The sequence below is a fragment of the Saimiri boliviensis genome, chromosome 8 (assembly GCF_048565385.1).
Source record: "Saimiri boliviensis isolate mSaiBol1 chromosome 8, mSaiBol1.pri, whole genome shotgun sequence".
In the NCBI taxonomy this organism is placed as follows: Eukaryota; Metazoa; Chordata; class Mammalia; order Primates; family Cebidae; genus Saimiri; species Saimiri boliviensis.
This window is the reverse complement of record NC_133456.1, coordinates 81,794,444-81,815,308: the sequence shown is the minus strand read 5'-3', so window position 1 is coordinate 81,815,308 and position 20,865 is coordinate 81,794,444. Positions and strand designations below refer to the sequence as shown.

The following is a 20,865-nucleotide window of genomic DNA, read 5'->3' as shown; positions in this document are numbered from 1 at the left end:
ATTTTCTATCAGGAAAATGAATGACAAATATCAAAAGGAAGAACACTAGAACAAACCCTGTAATGCTGGATTAAAATGGGAAGCATCAGCATCAACGCACAGTTTTTAATATATAAATATACACATGATTTAGGAAGACAGATGTCAATGTGTATATATTCATCTGCACACACACAAACGCATCCACAACACTTATTTCCTAGCTGTTTCCACTGAGAAACCTGGGAACAGTGATTTTCCAGTAACAGTGACCATACATAATTTCCAGGTCTCCATTTCTAAACATCGTTCTCCAAAAAAAGGAAGTTGGGTCAGGGAGTGAGCCTGAACATCTTGTTATATGGGAGGATAATACCCAGACAAGGCGTGAAACTTGAAGAGGGTCTGAGAATTCGATATTGTAATTTACCAGTGTTTGGTTGCTATGAGAAAATCTGTTTCTAAGAACTATATAGTAACTTACTTGGAAGTGATGGGACTTAAGGTCAGCAATTTACTCTCAAATAGTTCAGAGAAGAAAAAAATTCCTTGTAACTATTCTGTAAGTTTGAGATTAAATGGATGAACAAACAAATGGAAATGGGAAAGGTGAACAGGTAGTAAGGTGGAGGGCAGGATGAACTACTTACTGAGGTCTTCAGCCAGTTGAACACGTTTACCAGTAAGCAATTTAATCTTCTTCTCACCGTCTTCAGCAAAATCTTCCAAAACCTCTTTAACATTTTTCTCTAATCGCCTAACTGTTTAAAGTAAATTTAAAAACCTGAGGAGCATTGTTTTATAAATGAATACAGATGATAAAATTAACCTATATACAGAGAGCAAATTTTCTATCATGTTAGAACTATTGCTAAATTCATACTTTTCATATCATAATCTCTGTCATACAGTAGTTTTATCAGCATGAAACCTATATATAGCCTCAGAGAATGTCATACTCTTAAGCTATACACTTAAGCGCAGATTTCCCAAAAACTAAGTGATAACTAGGAGTCCATTCCTAATAGAGTTTCATGCAATGAAGATAAACTCCTGGGGTGTTTTATCGCCCAGCTTTTCCAATTATGATTTATTTTAAAAGCAAATAATATATATATATATTTTTTTAAAGAGACAGGGTCTCACTCTGTCACCTAGGCTAGAGTGCACTGGTACAATCATAGCTCAATGTAGCTCAAAATCCTAGGGCTCCAGTGATTCTGCCACCTCAGCCTCCCAAGTAGCTAGGACTACAGGTGTGTGCCACTATGCCTGGCTAATTTATTTTATTGTTTGGTAAAGACAGAGTCTTGCAATGTTGCCCTGGCTGGTCTTAAGCTCTGAGCCTCAAGCGGTTCTCCTGCCTTGGCCTCCCAAAGTGCTGGGATTACAGGCATGAGCTACCACACCTGGCCAGTTTTTCTAATAAATCTATTTTTGGCATCCTTCTATTAACTATGGATATTACTACTATTATTTTTTAATGTCAAAATAAGACTGCAGTCCCCGTGTGGCTTACCTTCAGTGTTTGTAAGTTGTTGCCTTAAAGTATTTGCGGTGATAGCAAGCATGCGCTGTATACGCCAAAACAAGACCACATCGTTGCATTCCAACTGAAATAATAAGTAATCAAGATTACCAGATGCAAAGTTAAAATGAAAACTATAATCATAAACACGTACAACTACTAGAACCAGTACATATGTCCTAAGCTTTAAAAGTACCCAAATTTACCTAATGCATACACTGTATATCTAAGCTGAAGAATCCTTTCTATATGGAGCCATGAAATTCTGCATAATTTGGCCTCTATCTGTCTGACACCTATATAGCTTTGTTTCAAGTCTAATGACAAAACAAGTAAGCTTGAGAAGTAGATAATTCCATTACACTGTATGCATGTTGAAATTCATAGTATATACCTGCCATTTATATTTAGTTTCGATTAACCATATTTGTCTTAAATATGTCCTTAGGTTAACCTCTCTGAGTCTGCACTAAAGTCATTTAAAAAATTCAGCTGTGTATAAAAATAAATTGATGTATTTAAAAAGAAGCTTATTCTATAGAAGGAAGTTTCTTCTTTCTACAAAAGTTTCTATAGAAAGAAGTTCCCACAACAATTAAAATTATGCAAAAAATTGCCACTTTTACCTAGCTGTATTTAAATACAAATTTACTTTCATCTACTGAAAACAAAAGAACAGCATGTTAGAGGTCTCAAAAAAGACTGTTGATTAACTGAGCTTTTTCAAAAGGATACTTAAAAGCATTTTTGCTTGTAAGAAAATGCTCAAAATCTATCAGCCTGCTGCCACCTAGGGGTTCCTTTAAATTATGAAACATTCTAATCCAAGAACTTTATGATTATTTAAAACAGGATTTAGTGATGTGAAGAAATAATTATGACACCTGAGAAAAACAAGATAAAAACTATTTTGCAGTATGATCTCCATTATACAACTGGATGGTTATGTTACACACACACACGCTCGCTCGCTCTCTCTCTCCCCTCTCTCCTTCCCTCTTTCTCTCTCTCCCTGTGTGTAGAAAAAGTTGAATAGAAATACATAAAAATGTTAACCAAAATTCTTATAGGTCAGGGAATTGTAAGGCACTGTTTCCTGTTACTTTATTAAGCATCGGGGATAATACGCATGTAAGACGTAGTTACTAACAAAGTGGCAAACATCTTTGAAAAGATAAATTAGATTATTCTTTACAAATTATACATACCTTTTCCCCAGATGATCAAAGGACTTAATGCTTAAGCTAAAGTTTACTTTTAAACATATTTTAACAACTATTGCTTAAAAATATTTCTCTCTGTTTTTGGAAACTTTACCTCAGAATCTACAAAATGCCTTTGGTAGTAATAAAAACCTCTTCGACAAAGGTTACAATGGTTTAGAGCTGTTTTTAAAAAATGTCTTCTATAAACTTGATGCCAAGTATCCTTAATCTAAATGAGAAAAGAAAACAAAAACCAGAGTTACTGTGTACTCTTCCTTGATCAACCAGACTCTGAGAAGTTGTTAAAAAAAAAATTATTTATCAAAAAAAGTTAATCAAAAGCAAAGGCAAGGTTATTCTTTACATAGTTATTCAAACTTTTTTATTCATTTACTTTTTTGAAGACAAAGCTTAGATTTATTACTACTCTGACCCATTACCAGTTTATGTACTTAAAAATTAGCAAAGATTTAAACACATGTTGATATTATAATCAAATAATCATCTTGTGGAGTAGATAGGGTAGGTATTATCTTCCCCTAGTTAGAGGTGAGGAAACTGATGCAAAAGGAGGTTGAAAGCCTTATCTAAAAATAGAGGTAGCACTTAAGAAGATGGTCTCAGATCATGTCCATCAACTCAACATTTCCTTCCTGATTATCAAATTTCACTTTTACCACACCAGTATGATCCCTACTGCTTTATTACTAGACAGTCTGAGTGCTAAATATTCTTTAATACCCACAGTCCTTTTTTGAGCAAAACAATGTTAGAACAACCATCAACACCATTTGACAGATGAGGAAAGTAAGATCAGAAAAGTTGTATCAATTATTAAAGGACTTATTATTAGCGAACATAATGGAAATACACTAGAATTCACACATCCTGACATCTAGTTCAAGCAATATTCTTCTCGTGGTACTTTGCTATTCATTTTATAGTTTGGCAAAGTGCACTGAACAAAATGTCACTCAAAAAACTGGAGGTTTTCTTGGTCATAGAAACTAATTAAGACATATAGCCAATCTATTGCCTAAGACATGAGCAAAACTTAAAAAAAAAATCACGTAACATCTCTTCTGTACCAACCTGAAGAGAAAATCCCTCCTACATATTAACCAAAGTGCCACATAACATCTAAAAGTGTCAAACTGAATATAACTTACTGTTAATGAGAGCTGGGATCATCAAGAAAAAAAATTGAATCTATATTCAACTAAAATATCTCATGTAATTACTAGTTTTAATGACATTTTCAATTTATAAATAATGCAAGCTGTATAATTGCTTTAAGTTTTACCAGTTTTATTTTGATCGTTTTACTTGTTCTGATCTCTGGTGGAATTTAAAAGCAATATACTCATTCCTCAAGTACAGAAACACAAATAGCATATATTTAATCTTTAAAATAATTTGTGTGGTTTTCCTAGACTTACTTTTCTTATTGTTTTCACTTAAGCTAATATTAAAATGAGCTTTTGAATTCTTTACATTTTAATTAAGTAGCAGAGAAAGTATTTTTTAAAAAAAGTGGGCCTAAAAGTATTTTTTAAAATTTGTCCCCCAAAAAGCATCATGCTCATACCTGTAATCCCAGCACTCTGGGAGGCCGAGGTGGGGGAATCACCGGAGGTCAGGAGTTCGAGACCATCCTGGCCAACATGGTGAAACCTCCTTTCTACTAAAAATACAAAAATTAGCCGGGCATAGCAGTGCATGCCTGTAATCCCTGCTACTCGGAAGGCTGAGGCAGGTGAAGCACTTGAACCCGGAAGGTGGAGGCTGCAATGAGCTGAGATCATGTCACTTCACTCCAGCCTGGACAACAGAGTGAGACTGTCTCAAAAAAAAAAAAAAGAAAAAAAAAGTATCATGAAGATAAGCAAAAAGTAGCCTAAAGCATAGACTATTTTTATTCTAACACTTATGAATGAGGAAAATAGAGACAGAACTCAATGGTCTCATCCAATTTAATTAAAACGACATTTTTATTTTTTCTGAATCCACTCATACCTAATTGAGTTACATTTGATTGTAAACCACAGACAAAAACACATACAATATGCCATATTTAAACAGAAATTCTATTTTACCATCTGAAACAGTGTGATGTGGGGCAGAGGTCTGGGTCAGTTTCATCTCTTTCTGCAAGAACTAACTGCTGACACTGAACTTGCCAAGGTAAATTTCCCCATTTACAAATTCAAGCATTACCCTTAAAAAAACAATACTGAGAATAAAATTCCTTCTCTTCACACAATCAAAATGGTTAACTTGTTAGCAAATGTACACAAAACAGAAGTAAAATTAAGGACTTAAGTATCTAAGTAACATTTACTGCAAGAAGCAAACATTAAGGAGGCAGATTCCTGCTTTTCAGCAGTATTTATTACCAAGCTTGGATCTACTTCTACTCCTCGGGATTCAAGGTTCTTCCGGACTGTGGTTATTTCATCACTTGCAAGATAAGCTGGGTGCTCCTCATTACATTTCAACATCTTCTCCAATTCATTCTTGGTTTCATTGTGAACACACTTTAAAATGTTTAAAAGAGGACTGTGTTTAGATGGCTTATAATTTGGCACTTGTAAAAATAGTCTCAATTTTAATAAATATATTAATGTTGCAAAAAAGATAACACAAGTCACAACAAACAAGAAAGAACACAGCACCCTAGCTTATAAATATGGTAACCGGCCTATCAATGCAGAAGAACTTGCCTTATGAGAGGAGAAAAAACCCAGGGAGATTAGCCCTACTTGTTACGTGTTTACGTTTGCTGAGATGTTTTACTGTGGAAGTTACAGCACCAGGACTCCTACTATGTGTCTTCTTTTTCTTGACCATAGGGTAGTATTTGAATCCAGGAAAAAGCACCCTGAATACATGGGAAAAGCTGATGTTCTAAAATGCCTCATATCTAAGAACTATAGTTAAGAACAAGATTACTGTAAGGACTTGAACTCCAGTAGTATGAAATGCATAGCTTGGTTTTTAAAAAACGTTTTCATTAAAAAATTGTACTTCAGACTGTTCCTGTGAGGTGACTAACATTCTGAAATTTACTTCCAGTCTCTTCTCTGTAATTGTTCATAATCTTTTTACCAATGGAGGAAAACATACATATACTAGTTATAAGTTTGATAATGAGATTCTTATACTGTGTTACATTAACCTTGTCATTTTTCAAACCTTCACCCAAAATTGTATGATAAAAGAAACTAGCTTCAAATTCAATCATTACCCTAGATAAATTACTAGAACAGCAGACTCTACCACAGCTATGAAACTGAGTGGTTTTCTTTTGCCCCAAACTCTACCGCAGCTATGAAATCTGAGTATTTACACCAGAATAACACATAAATGCAAATAATTAACCTGTAAATGGAACTACTATACTCTGAAAATATAACGCTTTAGAAAAAATAGCATTTGATAAAGTTCACTGTTTGCTTAAACATATACTATTTAGTCTGAGATAGAAAGTAAATCACTGGTAATGGTATTCCCAAACTCATCCTGCCTTTTGTGTGTGTGTGTGTGTGTGTGTGTGTGTGTGTGTTTTTGAGACAGTCTCTCACTGTGGTCTGGGCTGAAGTGCAATGGCATGATCTCGGCTCACTGCAACCTCTGCTTCCCAGGTTCAAGCGATTCTCCTGTCTCAGTGTCTCAAGTAGCTGGGATTTACAGGCGCCCGCTACCACACCTGGCTAATTTTTTGTAGTTTTAGTAGACAGGGTTTCACTATGTAAGCCAGGCTGGTCTCAAACTCCTGACCTCATGATCCACCCACCTCGGCCTCCCAAGAAGGGCAGATTACAGGCTTAAGCCACCATGCCCAGCCCCGGCCTTGTTTTTCTTCCATCTTTCTACCCATCACCACTTGACTGTTACCACACTTGGCCCTTAGAAGGAGAACTACTCTTGGATCTGTTCTGACGAAAATTTCCATTAGTTTGGCTCAAATAAGGCAAGAATATTTCAAAGGAATGACTTTTCCTAGCAAATGAATGAAAAAAACACAAAAGCACAAAATAATTTTCAGAGCATGGATTTCTCATCTTTAAGTTTCTTTTCCTGCCAAATCCTGTCATTCAGCTTTGTAAACTTACAATGTGAGACTCAGGGATATTCTCAACCTCTCCTAGAATCTATGTCTCATTGTAACCTCCAATAACGAGGTTGAAAACACTTGTTTTCAACTGGGAGTGGGCGGGATAGAAAGAATAGAGAAAGAGAGCTTGATTCAGTGAGTCTGACATGAGGCTAGCTTTTGAAGGACTAAACAAAACTACATATATAAATACTTCCCCAGGTGACTCAGATGCCCCTCCCTTCTATATTCCAACTTATGGCCTTTATTTTATTCTACAGTCAGCCTGGGTCTCACATGTGCTGCCCTGAAATCCTGTCAGGAGAAGGCTCTTCTCTAAAAGGTTTCCAGATTCTTCTAGGCTTACAGACCCTTTGCACTGACTTTAAAGCAAATTGCTTTGCTTCTCTTGAAAGGATTCCCCTATGGGTTTAAGTTCCTGACAAAAATAACTTACGAGTAGAAATCATTTCTTTCAGAGAGTGTTTGGCCAAAGCATATTTACCACCAGTCAGTTGCTGAGGCAAGTTATGCCATCACGGATTGTTCTAGAGACTTTAGGCCTAATTTCACTAAGTTTTGAAAGTCAGACACCATTTTTCTTTTGCAGTTTATCTCCCTACAGCAGCTCTTTCTAATCAATGCATCTTCCTCTATCAAAGTCAGAAACCTGGGATAGATCCCCTAGAAATTCTTTTCTGACAGACCTTCTTCTCTCAGCCTATCTGTAAAGCAGAGATAACCAATGCACCCTGAACACAGCATGACCCAATCACTAACTGTCCACTTCCTCAGCTTCTCTTCAGCCTCTTCATGGCTCACTTTTCACAAAAGTCATTACTCCAAAATAGTAATAATAAAAAAAAAAGAAAGAAAAAGAAGACTGTTTCTTCATTATTTTGAGGCAAGTTGAGACTCATATCTGATAGAATTTATAAAACAAGAAATATGGAAAACTAGGAAAAAATAGGATATAGATAATATAATTAACTCTGTATTGAAAATGAAAATATAAAATAAATAGCGACAATTCATTTGTTCAATTTTTATTCTCTTTGTCTCCTCTATTTTTCCATTTCTTGATCTCCTTTCTCTAAATGAATTAAAAAAAATAAAGCAAGCAAGAAACGAAAATGAATTGGATGCTAAATCTTTTTCATCTTCTTTATTTCATTAATTTATATAGTTAGATTCTATATTCTCTTTAGATTCTTTCCTTTAAAAGGAATGAACAAGGAACGAGACAGTGGCATAAGACTGAATACTAAATAGGAAAAGAAGCTGTAAGAATAAGAAAGAAATGAAAAGGGGTGGAAGTGAGGGGTGGGGACTTTAATGATAGATATAGATAATATAATACGGCAAAAAAAACATTGTATCTTTGTTCTCCCTAATCATATTCATTGTATAGCTCTGAAAACCTTATCAGTTTTTCTATTCACAACTTCTTTCCCTGCAGCTTCGATCTCCCAGGATCAAACCGTCTTTTCCACGTCAGCCTCACTAGTAGCTGGGATAACAGGTATGTACCACTACACCTGGCTAATTTTTTTCAACTTTTAGTAAAGAGGAGGTCTTGCTATGCTGCCCAGGCTGGTCCTGAATTCCTGAATTCAAGTGATTCCTCCAACTTGGCCTCCCAAAGGGCTGTGATTACAGGAATGAGCCACCATGCCTGGCCTGTTCATAACTTTAATCTTCCTTTTTACCTCAAACAGGTAAATGAAATGAACAAAGTAATCAAGCATAAAAGGGGCACGTTTCATCTCTTGTCTTTTAACAACATGGCTACTTCACTTAAAAAAAAAACTTTCTTATGTAGTTGATTCTTAAGATTCACTATATTTTAGAAAGGATGATATAAAACATTTAAAATTCTTGAGATTAGTCTAGAGCTACAAAAAGATAATATTTTAATAATGCCTGAATTAAAATGAACAAAATTATATCATCATAAGACCAGAGATTTGTTTATTTTTACCTGTTCTTGGGTCCGATTCTTCCAGTATAACCACCTCTTTTTCCAGTCTGGACCCACCATGTTTTCAATTGCATTTTCAGCTAGGAAAAAATAGTAATTAATTTATCAAGGATGTTATCATTTACCAAGTACATAAATTATAACTAATAATGGTCTTGCTTTTTTAATGATTTCAAAGTGCTATATCAATATGAAGGCAGTTGAAATAAAGAAAAAACCCCACATGACTGGTACAGTAGATGTGTAAGATGTGTTTATGATAAAAGTATAATTGCTTATAAAATTCCTGTAAGTACAGTAGCAAACACACTAAAATATTCTGCATTATAGCTTTATAAAATATGAGTACATATAAGCATCATGTGTCCATTTTATTCATTTGTTTTAGTAGCTACAAAGCCATTGACTAAAAAAATTCCAGAAACAATATTCAACTACAGTATTAAAAGACTTTGAAATGTTAGATACATTTTTGCAAGTGTTCATTGAAGTTGGATGACTCCTTTATCACTGTGAACTTAGAACTCAATAAGCCATGTCTCTACTTACTATCCTTGAGACGAGCCTGCAGAGCCTCTTCCATAAAATAAATAGCTGCATCCCACTGCTGTTTATCAGATATGGATCGGTCTTCCAAAGCATTGTGTTGAATTACCCTCTGAAAATAACACGAAAGAAAAAGGCTAGGTTGTTTTACATCTCATCATTTTAGTAATTTTATTCAAATTGACGGCTTAGTAAATATGGAAAAATAACCACATATATAAAGCAGCATAAAAATATATCCTTCCCATAAAAATGCACAAACTCCTTTTCCTTGCCTGCTTATTTGTTAGCTTGCTATCTAGAAAATAAACAGTGGAGATTCTCTCCTGGCCCAAACTAAACAAGCTAACTGTACAGGGTGGGTGGGTAATATTACACATTTACATTATACAAAATATTATATATTTAACTACATAAACTGCAGTATCTAGAAACCTAAAATTCAGGGCTTAATAATTCAGATCATGTTCATCTCTTCTTTTTGCTATATGACCTGTATGTTAGCCTTTTCAAAAATGAGGAGAAAAAAATTAATAACCACTATTCCCAGTGTTAGCAGCAATGAAAAAAGTAATAAGGTAGACACTTAAAAGGTCTATAAAATCATAAAAGTTACTTATTACAATTGAAAATTGGCTTCCAAATTTTATAATTTTTGGATGAATAAATAAAAATAAAATAATTTTCTCAGTAAGCCAGTCTTAATCAGGCATTTAACAAAAATAAATATGGTTTTCTACAATGACGACAAACATTTCTTTAAAACAAAATTATAACTACAACAAGCTAATCATGACCAGCTCTGCATTTTCCTGGAAAATCACTCAATCCTGTAATTCAACAACACCTCTAGTAACTCTCTGAGTAGAGGAGGCACTTAATAGATTTGATTTTGGTAGTGAGAGTGTTCTACGTAAGAAAAGATTTACAGATGGTGGGGGTCATGAACCAGGCTTTGCCATTAGATTGGGGCTTGAATCCCAGCTCTGACAATGACAATAACAGCACTATTTAAGAATTAAATCAAATAATGCTTGCAAAATACTTCGCAGAGTTCCTGGCATATAATGAGCATTTAATACATGGTAGGTGGTGTTGTGATTTTAGGAGACTAACATTTTATAAGTCCACTGAAAACCAATGCACCAATGCATTTAGTTCCTTTCATTAACACGGAGAGTAAAATTAGAAACAGCTATCTACAGACAGGCCCATAAAATGGCTAATAGATGACAATTTGTAAAATTTATCGGAGTCTATTTGCTGCAAAGTTTTACTTTTGTCTGAAATGATAGCCAAGAAAGAAACAACAGCTGATTTTTAGAAGGGCAAAGAAATACTGAAGGGCAGATTACAGATCATAAATCTGTTTCTTTACTTCATTATTTTTAATTCAGAATGTAATTTAAATATCCATATAAAAAGTCTCCTATGAAAAAGTATCAATTTGAGACGTTATATAAAAATATGAGGCTGATACCCCAGTATACAAACAACATACCAAGCTGTCCTCCGCAAAGTCATTCCACTTGTGTCGTTTAATACTTTCTTCCTTAACGGCCTCTTTAAGTTTATCAAATATGTCATCATGCTCTTTCCCTTTGGGTTCTGTCATGAAGCGGGAAAATTCTTCTTGTAGGGTCTCCCAAGCAACCTAGAATTATTCGAAAGGAAAAAAAAGCTGTCATACTTTTATTTAATATTTAACGTGAAAAATAACATAAGCTCAAGCCAAACAGATGTGATAAATAAATCAGCTTATCAGAAAATATACGTGAAACGACATTATCAAAAAGGCAAATATAAACTATGATGCAGAGGTCTCACCTGGGTTACTGGTGGACAGATACGGCTTCCTGATATGTTTTGCTAGACATGCATAGTGGTTCACATTTTTAAAATTGCTTGCCACTATTTAAAAATGGAGAGATTTCATATAAAAGTCTGCATTTACAGCTTCTATAGAATTATCTGAGAAGGGTATATCTATATTCCTACATGACACCACCTACTGTAGCTGAACAGGGCTGTCTCTTCAAGATAAGGTACGTATTCTAAGCCTGCCACCCAATTTAGTTCACTTATATATTTCAACCTCTAAGACATGAGTTTGCCTGCTTCTTTCACATTGCAGAAAGTTTAAAATTTCTTAATGATTCAGTCATCTTCATATCTTTCTCTTTAAGCAAAGATATGAAGCAATATACCAACACTTTCAAACATAGCTGAAGAGTATTCAGCTTTGTATTTCAGCTAACTCCTAATGATCTGAACAGTGAAAGGAAGAGCACAGTATCAAAAATCATGAATAACAAAATTTACTTATAAGTGTGCTTTTTAATGCTGCATTTTATATTTAGCCCTCTCATTTCAAACATTAAAAAAAGTGATTGTCCAAAAATACAGAGTGAGTGGTGGGGCGAGTATTAAGATCCAAGTTTCCTGACCTTCACCAGATTCACATTCTTTCCATGACACCTAGTGCGGAGGGGCAGAAAGCAGCAGGAGACAGCATAATTGACGCTTTTATAACCACTTCCACTGCTTGAACCTTAGGATGGGAAAATATCCTACCATGGAGACAGGGCCCTGAGAAAATTTTAGTGCCAGTAATGAGAGCTAGCGAAGTGGTAGCAGCAGTGCTCCTATTTCTTCAGGGGTAAATGTGTCAAGAACTGCCAGGGCTCAGCAATGTGCAACTTAGGCAGAGAAGCTGCTAGTTCTTAGGGACTTGAAGAAATTGAGAACAGAGGTACGGAAGTCAAGACTGGAGCAAGACAGCGAAGGGGTGAAATTACATCTGAATAATTAGAAACTGACACTGCCTTTAAGATAGGTATGAAAAACAAAATTACTTTTAATATTGCCTTCAATTTTGTGAGCAACCTCACACAGAAGCACAGAACACACTAACTCTTAGCTTGAACAATCACTGTTTAGAGAGTGATGTACATCTGAATTCAGATGATGATGATCCTAATAACAGCAGGTCCATTTCCTGTCCTGAGCAGTTACCATGAGCTGGGCATTTTCAAAGTATTTTATATATATCTACTTATTTAATCCTTGTAAGAACCCTGTGAGGTAGGCATTATTGCCACTATTTTATAGATGAGACAACACACAGAAAAGTTAAGCAACTAGTCCAAGGATCAGATGGCTCTTAAGTGATAAAGCCAAGATACATGGTAGCAGAAATAGATTCTTTAAGGTAGTTTTTTAAAAAAAGTAATTCCTAGTTTAATCTCCTGCCAGGATCTGAAGAAAATGATTTAAGTATAACTGAGCCCAGATGAAATGCTTGATCTATTAAGTATTTTCTTAATGGAATCTCTATCCACAGAAGATGTTAAAAATTTCATATTCAAGCATAATTTGCTTTTTAAGTATTGTCTTTGGAAGAAGTACCAATACCCTCAAGCCAATACCATACCAATTAGTAAATTTTTATTACCGTAGTAACTGGTAGCAACATTAAGGTTAGTCCCAACACAGAGATGAAGAACAAAGAATAAATGAGATATAAGGACCCAAAAGAAAGATAGAGGCTGCGATGGGAATAAAACCTAAAATTCACAGCTCCTACTCCTTTCAGATAATGCTTCTTACCCATTTAATTAAATTATATCCTAACCTCTACTGCTTTATTAGGAAGTTGCTTATCAGTCCACTGTTTAAGCTTGATATCCACTGTGGTATTAAAAGTTCCTGAATTCATGGTCTGTGCAGCTGGAAGGTAGATGTTTTCAATCACATGAGTTGATACTCTTTCCCACAAAGACTGCTGAAGGATTTCCTCCCTGAAATAAAAAGGCATCAAAAAGACCAAATCTAAATATAATAATGTGTTTAAAAACAGCTTGACTGAAGTATCATTAACTTACAATAAACTGTACATATTTAAAGTTTTGATAAGTTTTGACATGTGTATATACCTGTAAATCATAGCAGTCAAGATAAATGAACGCATCCATCATCCTCAAAAGTTGTAACCACTGGAACTGCTTTCTGTCACTGTGATTAGTTTGTATTTTCTAGAATTTTATATAAATGCGATCATATACTTTTTTTTTTTTTTGGTCTTTCTTCTTCCACTCAGCATAATTATTTTGAGGTTCATCACACAGTTGCGTGTATTAATATTTCACTTCTTTTCTTGAGACAGGGTCTCAGTTGCCCAGGCTAGAGTACAGTGGTACAATCATGGCTCACTGCAGCTCAACTTCTTGGACTCAAGCCAACTTCCCACCTTATCCTCCTGAGCAGCTGGGACTACTACAGGTGGACGCCATTATGCCTGGCTAATTTTTTTTTAATTTGTAGAGATGGGGTCTCACTATGTTGCTCAGGCTGTTCTTGAAATCTGGGCTCAAGCAATCCTCCTGCCTCAGCCTCTGAAAGTGTTGGGATTATAAGCGTGAGCCATCACGCCTAGCAATATGTCACTTCTTTTTATTTCTGTGTAGTATTGTGTTGCATAAATTTGTTTGTCCATTTAGGTATTGATGGACACTTTAGGTATTGATGGCTGTTTCCAGTTTTTGGCTATTACAAATAAAGCTGCTATGAGAATTCATGTACAAGTCTTTCTTATGGACACATGCTTTCTTTTCTCTTAGGTAAGTAAGAGTGAATGTTTGGATCACACAGTAATTACATGTTTAACTTTTTTTTCCTGAAATGTTAGTCTCATTTTACATTCCTAGTTTAATCTTCTGTCAGGATCCTAAGAAAATAATTTCAGTATAACTGAGCCCACTAGCAGAGAATGAGAGTTCTAGATCCTCTACATCCTTGTCAACCTTGATATCATCTGTCATTTTAAATTTTAGCCATTTTAGTAAGTCCACAGTGGTCATTGTGGTTTTATTTTCTATTTCTCTAATGACTAATAATTCTGAGCATCTTTTCACATACTTACTTGACTAGTATTAACATGTACTTCGTGTGTTTATGGGAGAGTCTAAGACTGAACACTTCTTGGTATAAATATTACAACTTATCAGATCACAGCACAGAGATATTATAGAATGCTGTTAAGATAATATCTTTCAACAATTCACGATTAATGTTAACAATGTAAAAGATGCATAATCGTGTTGAAAATTCTGCCTTGAAAGACATCTTAAAAGAACATGAGTCACTAATAAGAGAAATACAACTATTTTAATTTGAAATCTCAGGAAAATACTTATTTGGATCATAAACATATATCATAATTGAATACTACAGAATAAAAACAAAAAACAAAACAAACAAACAAAAAAACCTTTGCTTATCACGGGGTCCTCCCGGCCCGCCCCCACCAACCCTGAGATGGACTCTTGCTCTGTTACCCAGGCTGAAGTGCAGTGGTATGATCTTGGCTCACTGCAACCTTCTCCTCCTGGGTTCAAGCAATTCTCCTGCCTCAGACTCCTGAGTAGCTGGGATTACAGGTACCCACCACCACACCCAGCTAATTTCTTCGTATTTTTGGTAAAGGCAGGGTTTCACCATGTTGGCCAGGATGGTCTTGAATCCCTGACCTCACGATCCTCCCACCTCAGTCTCCCACAGTGCTGGGATTACAGGCATGAGCCACTGTGCCTGGCCCATGGGGTCCTTCTTAAGAGTAACCTCAATCCTTTAGGAAGTAGCCACAAAACTCAGGGTAGCAGAAATAAATATCCTGCTGTCCAAAAGTCCAGCTGAACTTCTCTGGTGAGGAGTCTCAACATCTCCTATCCTTCAGGACTACTTACTAAACATTTTGTGTAAAATTAAGTCTACTGAATCAATGAGTGCAGATCCTGGTTTCTTCTGGCTAACTTTCAGGTCACTTTTCAGTTACAACCAGTAAAGAAAATCGTCTGAGGAGGATACAACTGAGGCCCAAAAGGACAAAGAAAATTTAGTCACTGGGTTAATGACAGAGAGTGGGAGAATTTAAGGAGCAAGATGAAGAAAAGCCTCCTGACAGGGCCTCCTCTTCAGATACCACTTTAAACACAATCTCAAGATTACTGAAAGTTGAACTGAAGACCAGGAGCCAGCCTCTGACCTCCAGGGCTTTTTTCTGGCCCTGCTTCGCAAGAGACACAGTCTGTTATTTTTCCCTGGAGTCTGTGGGCCAGGAATCCATATCCCTGACACCCTTTTAAAAATCCTGACTACCAAATCCTGAGAAACTAAAGGCAACTTTCTCAAGGGAGGCCACTGCCTCTGCAACAGAGGTAGCTGTTATCACTTCCACTTGCCCAGTTTCTCCTGCCTTTCATCGCCAAGCTGCTGTCCTCTGTCCCAGACTCTCACGGGTCCCCTCCATCACAACAATTTCTGTTATGCTCCCAAAACCCCATTCCATGACAAACCATTTTACATTCTCATTCTCTTTTCCAATTCTTTTTATCCTCAAATCTTTCCTTTATGAAAGTGATTGCCCTCTGTCCTCAAATTCTGCGAGAGGAAGCTATTCAGTGGCTGAATGTACTTTATAGAGTTAGAAAGCAGAAGCTAAGTCATCCTCACCCCACATTCTCTCTGCTGAACCATCAGTTCTCAGTGTTCGTATCAAAACCCCTATACTGTGAAGCCACCCCATCTAGTTATACCATGTGCTACCTTATTGCTGGCTGCTATCATCTAACAATTTTCCCAGCCTTTAGTCTATGTTTTTGTTTTGTTTTTTGTTTTCAGACAGGGTCTCACTGTCACCCAGGCTGCAGTGCAGTGGTGCCTTCTCAGCTCACTGTCACTGCAACCTCCGCTTTCTGGGTCCAAGCGATTCTCCTGCTTCGGCCACCTAAGTAGATGGGATTACAGGTGCGTGCCACCACACCTGGCTTATTTTTCTATTTTTAGTAGAGATGGGGTTTTCTCCAAGTTGCCCAGGTTGGTCTCGAACTCCTGAGCTCAAGTGATCCACCCATGGGGGCCTCCCAAAGTGCTGGGATTATAGGCATGAGCCATGGTATCTGGCCTATATTCTACGTTATTATAGTTGTCTTCTCTATTCCATCAAGCAGGGATAACTTCTAGTAGTACACAAAATATAATTAACAAAATATAATAAAGGTAATAGTTCTGTTGCCTTCTTTACCTACAGAAACTTGGCTTACATTCCACTTTAATGAAATACTTTTTAAATTGAAATTTTTTTCTTTTAAAGTAGAGGACTATTATACTCCATATAATTTCAACCAATACAGAAAAAGAAGTATCCCATAATTCCTCTTTTAGAAGATAACCACAATTTATGGCTTTATTATTAAAAATTTTATGTCTGTATAAATATTTGTGTGGGTGTATTTACACAAGTGGTTCATAATTACACACAATTTTATAAATCCTTTTTTAAACCTAAACTGTATCTTATTTAGTTTTCCATGTCACAATATCCTGTATTTTTCAGATTACTGCTCTGTGGATAAACCAAATACTATATAATTCCAAATGGGAAACATAAGTTGTTTTCCAATTCTTCACATTTATTTAAAAATCCAAGGTGAAAGGTCTTATATGTTCATCCTTGTCAGATATATCGTTATTTACATATATTCCTAGCAATGTAATTACTGAATATAAACATACTTGTTATTTAATAGACTCTTCATTATCTACACATACAGTCACTAAATCCTGTCAATTCTACCTTTCAGGTAATCTCTCAAGTATCTCAAAAGTGTCTCTTCTCTATCTGTACCACCACTACCCAAGTTTAAGCCACTATCGCCTCTTGCCTAAATTATTGCAACAACCAACTGTCTCCTTGCCTACAGTTTTCTCCACCTATATTCCATTTCCCCTACTACAAAGACCTTTTTAAAATGCAAATCTGACCTAATCCTCTTCAGTGACCACCCTCCCCCTGTTGCTTATGGAGTATATACTAAGCTTCTGAATATGGCTAATAAGCGTAATATTTTGCTCACTGTTTTGTCTCCTGCCTCTTGTCCCATTTATGTCAAAGCCATAGGACACAGCTACCTATGTCACCTTTCTTGTTCTCATCTCCTGGCCCTTACCATATTCCTGCCTCTGCCTTAACATTAGTCACGTTTTAAATCTCAAATTACAATATTGCAAATCTTTGATATCTGAAGTCTGAGAATTTCTAAAAATGTACCATAGTAGCATTTTTAGAAAAAATGTATTTTTGTGAAGCTAGTCAGCTATCCTTCTAGAAAAGATATATCTATATTGATGGTCACATAATATTAATAATATATTGATATTTCCTGCTTAATGTCAGTGATTGATTCTTAAAAACCAGGCACAGCATAAAAATGTTGAGAGCCTATTTCGTACTTAACGTATTACATATCAAATCTATACCCCTAATAACCTTCCTAAAACTTAACTGAAGGACAGTGGAATGTCTACAAATAAATAACAAACTGTCATGTTAGGACATAAAATGCTTTTAACACTGTTTCCAGATAACCAAATACAGATCCAACTGTCTTATAACTTAAATAATTGTAAACATTTTAGGCACTGTCCTAAAATATCACATAGGCATTATTCAGCAAAAAGATACCAATAAAAACTTCAAGACAACATCAACTATGTCAAAATAATAACATATTTGGAGTGTAATGCACTCAATGTGGTATGAACAGCTAAGGCTTGGAGCTGCATTCTGATTTATATCTGTGTTAACATAACATTTTTTCAGCCTCTAGAATCTGAAAAGCTCATGAAAACAGAGAATCATATGGTCCAGCAGCTTACACAAATAAATCTCTAGCAGCCAGATGTCCTAGTTCTGACCCTTGCCTTTTCAATGCATAATCTGGTAGTATGCGTTTGCTGTCCCATCACAATTCTCTTCAGTTACCTTTGTATTAAATAAATTACATTTATCTTCAAGGCTCACTTTAGTGGAGAAATACTTTGATATCAGGGTTGTTCTGTTAAAACAAAACCAACCTTTCCATTTGATGATACCAAAAATTAATTTATAGAAGGACCATATTTCCTTTCCATAAACAATATTATTAGCTGTTATAGTTTATATATCACTTTTTTTTTTTTTTTTTTGAGACTGTGTCTTGCTCTGTTGTCAGGCTGGAGTACAGTGGCACCATCTCGGCTCACTGCAACCTCCACCTCCCAGGTTCAAGCGATTCTCCTGTCACCGCCTCCCGAGTAGTTGGGACCACAGGCACGTACCACCACACTCAGCTAATTTTTGTATTTTTTACTAGAGACAGGGTTTCACCATGTTGGCCAGTATGGTCTCGATCTCTTGACCCTGTGATCCACTCGCCTCGGCCTCCCAAAGTACTGGGATTACAGGCTTAAGCCACCACACTGGGCATTTTTGTATTTTTAGTAGAGATGGGGCTATACCACGTTGGCCAGGCTGGTCTCAAACTCCTGACCTCATGATCCACCTGCCTCGACCTTCCAAAGTGCTGGGAATACAGGCATGAGCCACTGCGCCCAGCCATACATATCACTTTTTATGTAAATTAAATACCCTCATAGAATCTAACAAGGCAACTAGTATTATAGTCAATCTATAAATCTATATATCTCTTTGCAACTTCAAAGCTGACTGACACAAAGCCATGGAACTGTCTTAAGATACAAATAAACAAACATAACAAGTTGTGTTATAACAGTATTTGATTAATCAACAAGAATAGATGAAATCAGATCTCTTTTTTGTGGATAAGGAATGGAGATTAAAAGCAGGCAAATTTGGACTACCTGAAGATAGGAGAGGTTTCACCACTGAGGAAGAAAGGGTACTGAGATGGGGAAATGAGTGATGCTGTATTCAAATGTAAGGACCAGATACTACTATCTAGGCTCAATTTTGATAACCTTCAGCTGAGTGAATACACTAGGTACAGAAGATATATGGCAGTGAGGACAGTTCTGCTCTAAGAATAATAAATTCTTAAAAATATCACAGCCTTCATTAGAAAGATAATTAATGCATGAGGAATTTGTTAATTAACATATGACTACAAAAATTTCAAGGCTATTTATACACAGCTTGTTTTACCATGTCTCATTCCACTGAATTTAGGAATGGCCAAACTTACATAAAACATAAACCGAAGGTAAAAGTTTTTCTTAGAAAAGATTAACATAAAAATTTTTCAAAAGGGTGCATTTACTATTTTCTAAAATTTCAAATATTAATAGCATTAAATTCAAAATGTGATTTGTATACAACATATCAAGTACATGTTACAGAAAGCACTAACTGTTTTTATTCAGAACAGAGAACCTGAAACTATATACTAACCTCCCTTTATAAACCAATTTTGACAGATTGATATTTACCTAAAGTACAATTTGATGAAACTTTTGCCTAAATGATTTTACAGAAATCATGGTTATATATTTCTTAAGATAAAGAAAAGGCAAAGATGATCAAGATTTAAAAAGAACATGAAGAAAGCTATCTTCCAGAAATTCAACTGGTTAGACGACAGCAGTAGTTAGATACTGCCCAAAAAAATACTATTATGTTTTTGCTTATGAGCCAAGGTAACAAAATATCACTACTTATCAATCTAAGTTTTAGTATTTTGTTATAACTCATACAGCAGTCTTTCAGAAAAGAGATTAATATCAAATACTCACCAATGTTTCGGTGTAACCTGGCTCAAACTGATAACTTCATCAAGGATTTCATTTTTAGCTTTCTCAAATAGTTCGTTCTAGACAATATAAATGCAAGTAAGTAAGATTTCTGTAAGACAGTAAATTTACCCCGTCATGATTTTCAGAGATAACCAAAAGGAGGTTTTTGACAGGCTGGACTTGGGTTTAAATACACAGGACTAGCAAAAATGCACTTCTCTTCTAGTGCCTTTTTTTTTTTTAAGGAATGCCATTATCCAGATAAGAGCAAAGAAACTGACATAAATATCTACCTGCCTTCTCAATTCTGAATGCAGTTTTTCACTTGTTTACATGTTATGTGAAACCATCAAAACATATTAATTTAGTACAACAGTATATTAACTGTATATTAATGCTGTGTCGTGTAACTAATGGGCAGTTTTAAATCAAGGAAAAACAATATTTAATTCCCACTAAATTACATGAATACACTAATTCAAAAAAACCTTTAAAGCAGATAAATCATATTCATTACCTTCTCAGAAAACACTTTCAACACTTGTTTTGACATCTTATAATCCCTAATTGTTTTTAATGTTATATAATAAGTAATTTTAATTATTGTAAGAGAGAACTGCTCCTAGAGATGTATTCTTACAGAGATAAATGAGTAGGGATAGTCAAAACCAAAGTAATTTAGCTTATGAGATTTCTCTCTCAACATAAATTTAGTTAGTGTACAACATTAAATTAAGATATATACAAAATACATGAGTATCCAAATATTACCCGGTCAAGTTCCCGCAGGCGAGGATAGTTATTCTTCCACTCAGTTTCAAGGTTAAAACGTGTTGCTGAGGAAGAAGGAAAAGTCAAGTTTGAGAATTCTCCTTCTTTCCAGAGGTAGTAGAGAAGTGGTTAAAATACATACCCTCTGTATTTACTGAATTTCTAAGAGTGC

General features: G+C 35.5%; 1 protein-coding gene across 9 annotated transcripts in view; it reads right to left on the bottom strand.

The window, feature by feature from the left end:
- Window positions 1–20,865, bottom strand: part of OPA1 (OPA1 mitochondrial dynamin like GTPase) — a 98,347-nt gene that overhangs the window by 28,848 nt on the left and 48,634 nt on the right. For all 9 annotated transcript variants that reach the window (XM_003927027.3, XM_003927028.3, XM_003927026.3 and 6 more), the window contains 10 exons: window positions 20,694–20,758; window positions 19,923–19,999; window positions 12,970–13,135; window positions 10,837–10,989; window positions 9,339–9,447; window positions 8,790–8,869; window positions 5,109–5,249; window positions 2,825–2,941; window positions 1,499–1,592; window positions 630–740 (listed from right to left, as the gene is read on the bottom strand). In XM_003927027.3, coding sequence (XP_003927076.1) covers window positions 630–740; window positions 1,499–1,592; window positions 2,825–2,941; window positions 5,109–5,249; window positions 8,790–8,869; window positions 9,339–9,447; window positions 10,837–10,989; window positions 12,970–13,135; window positions 19,923–19,999; window positions 20,694–20,758 — 1,113 coding nt within the window. The remainder of the gene's footprint in view (window positions 1–629; window positions 741–1,498; window positions 1,593–2,824; window positions 2,942–5,108; window positions 5,250–8,789; window positions 8,870–9,338; window positions 9,448–10,836; window positions 10,990–12,969; window positions 13,136–19,922; window positions 20,000–20,693; window positions 20,759–20,865) is intronic.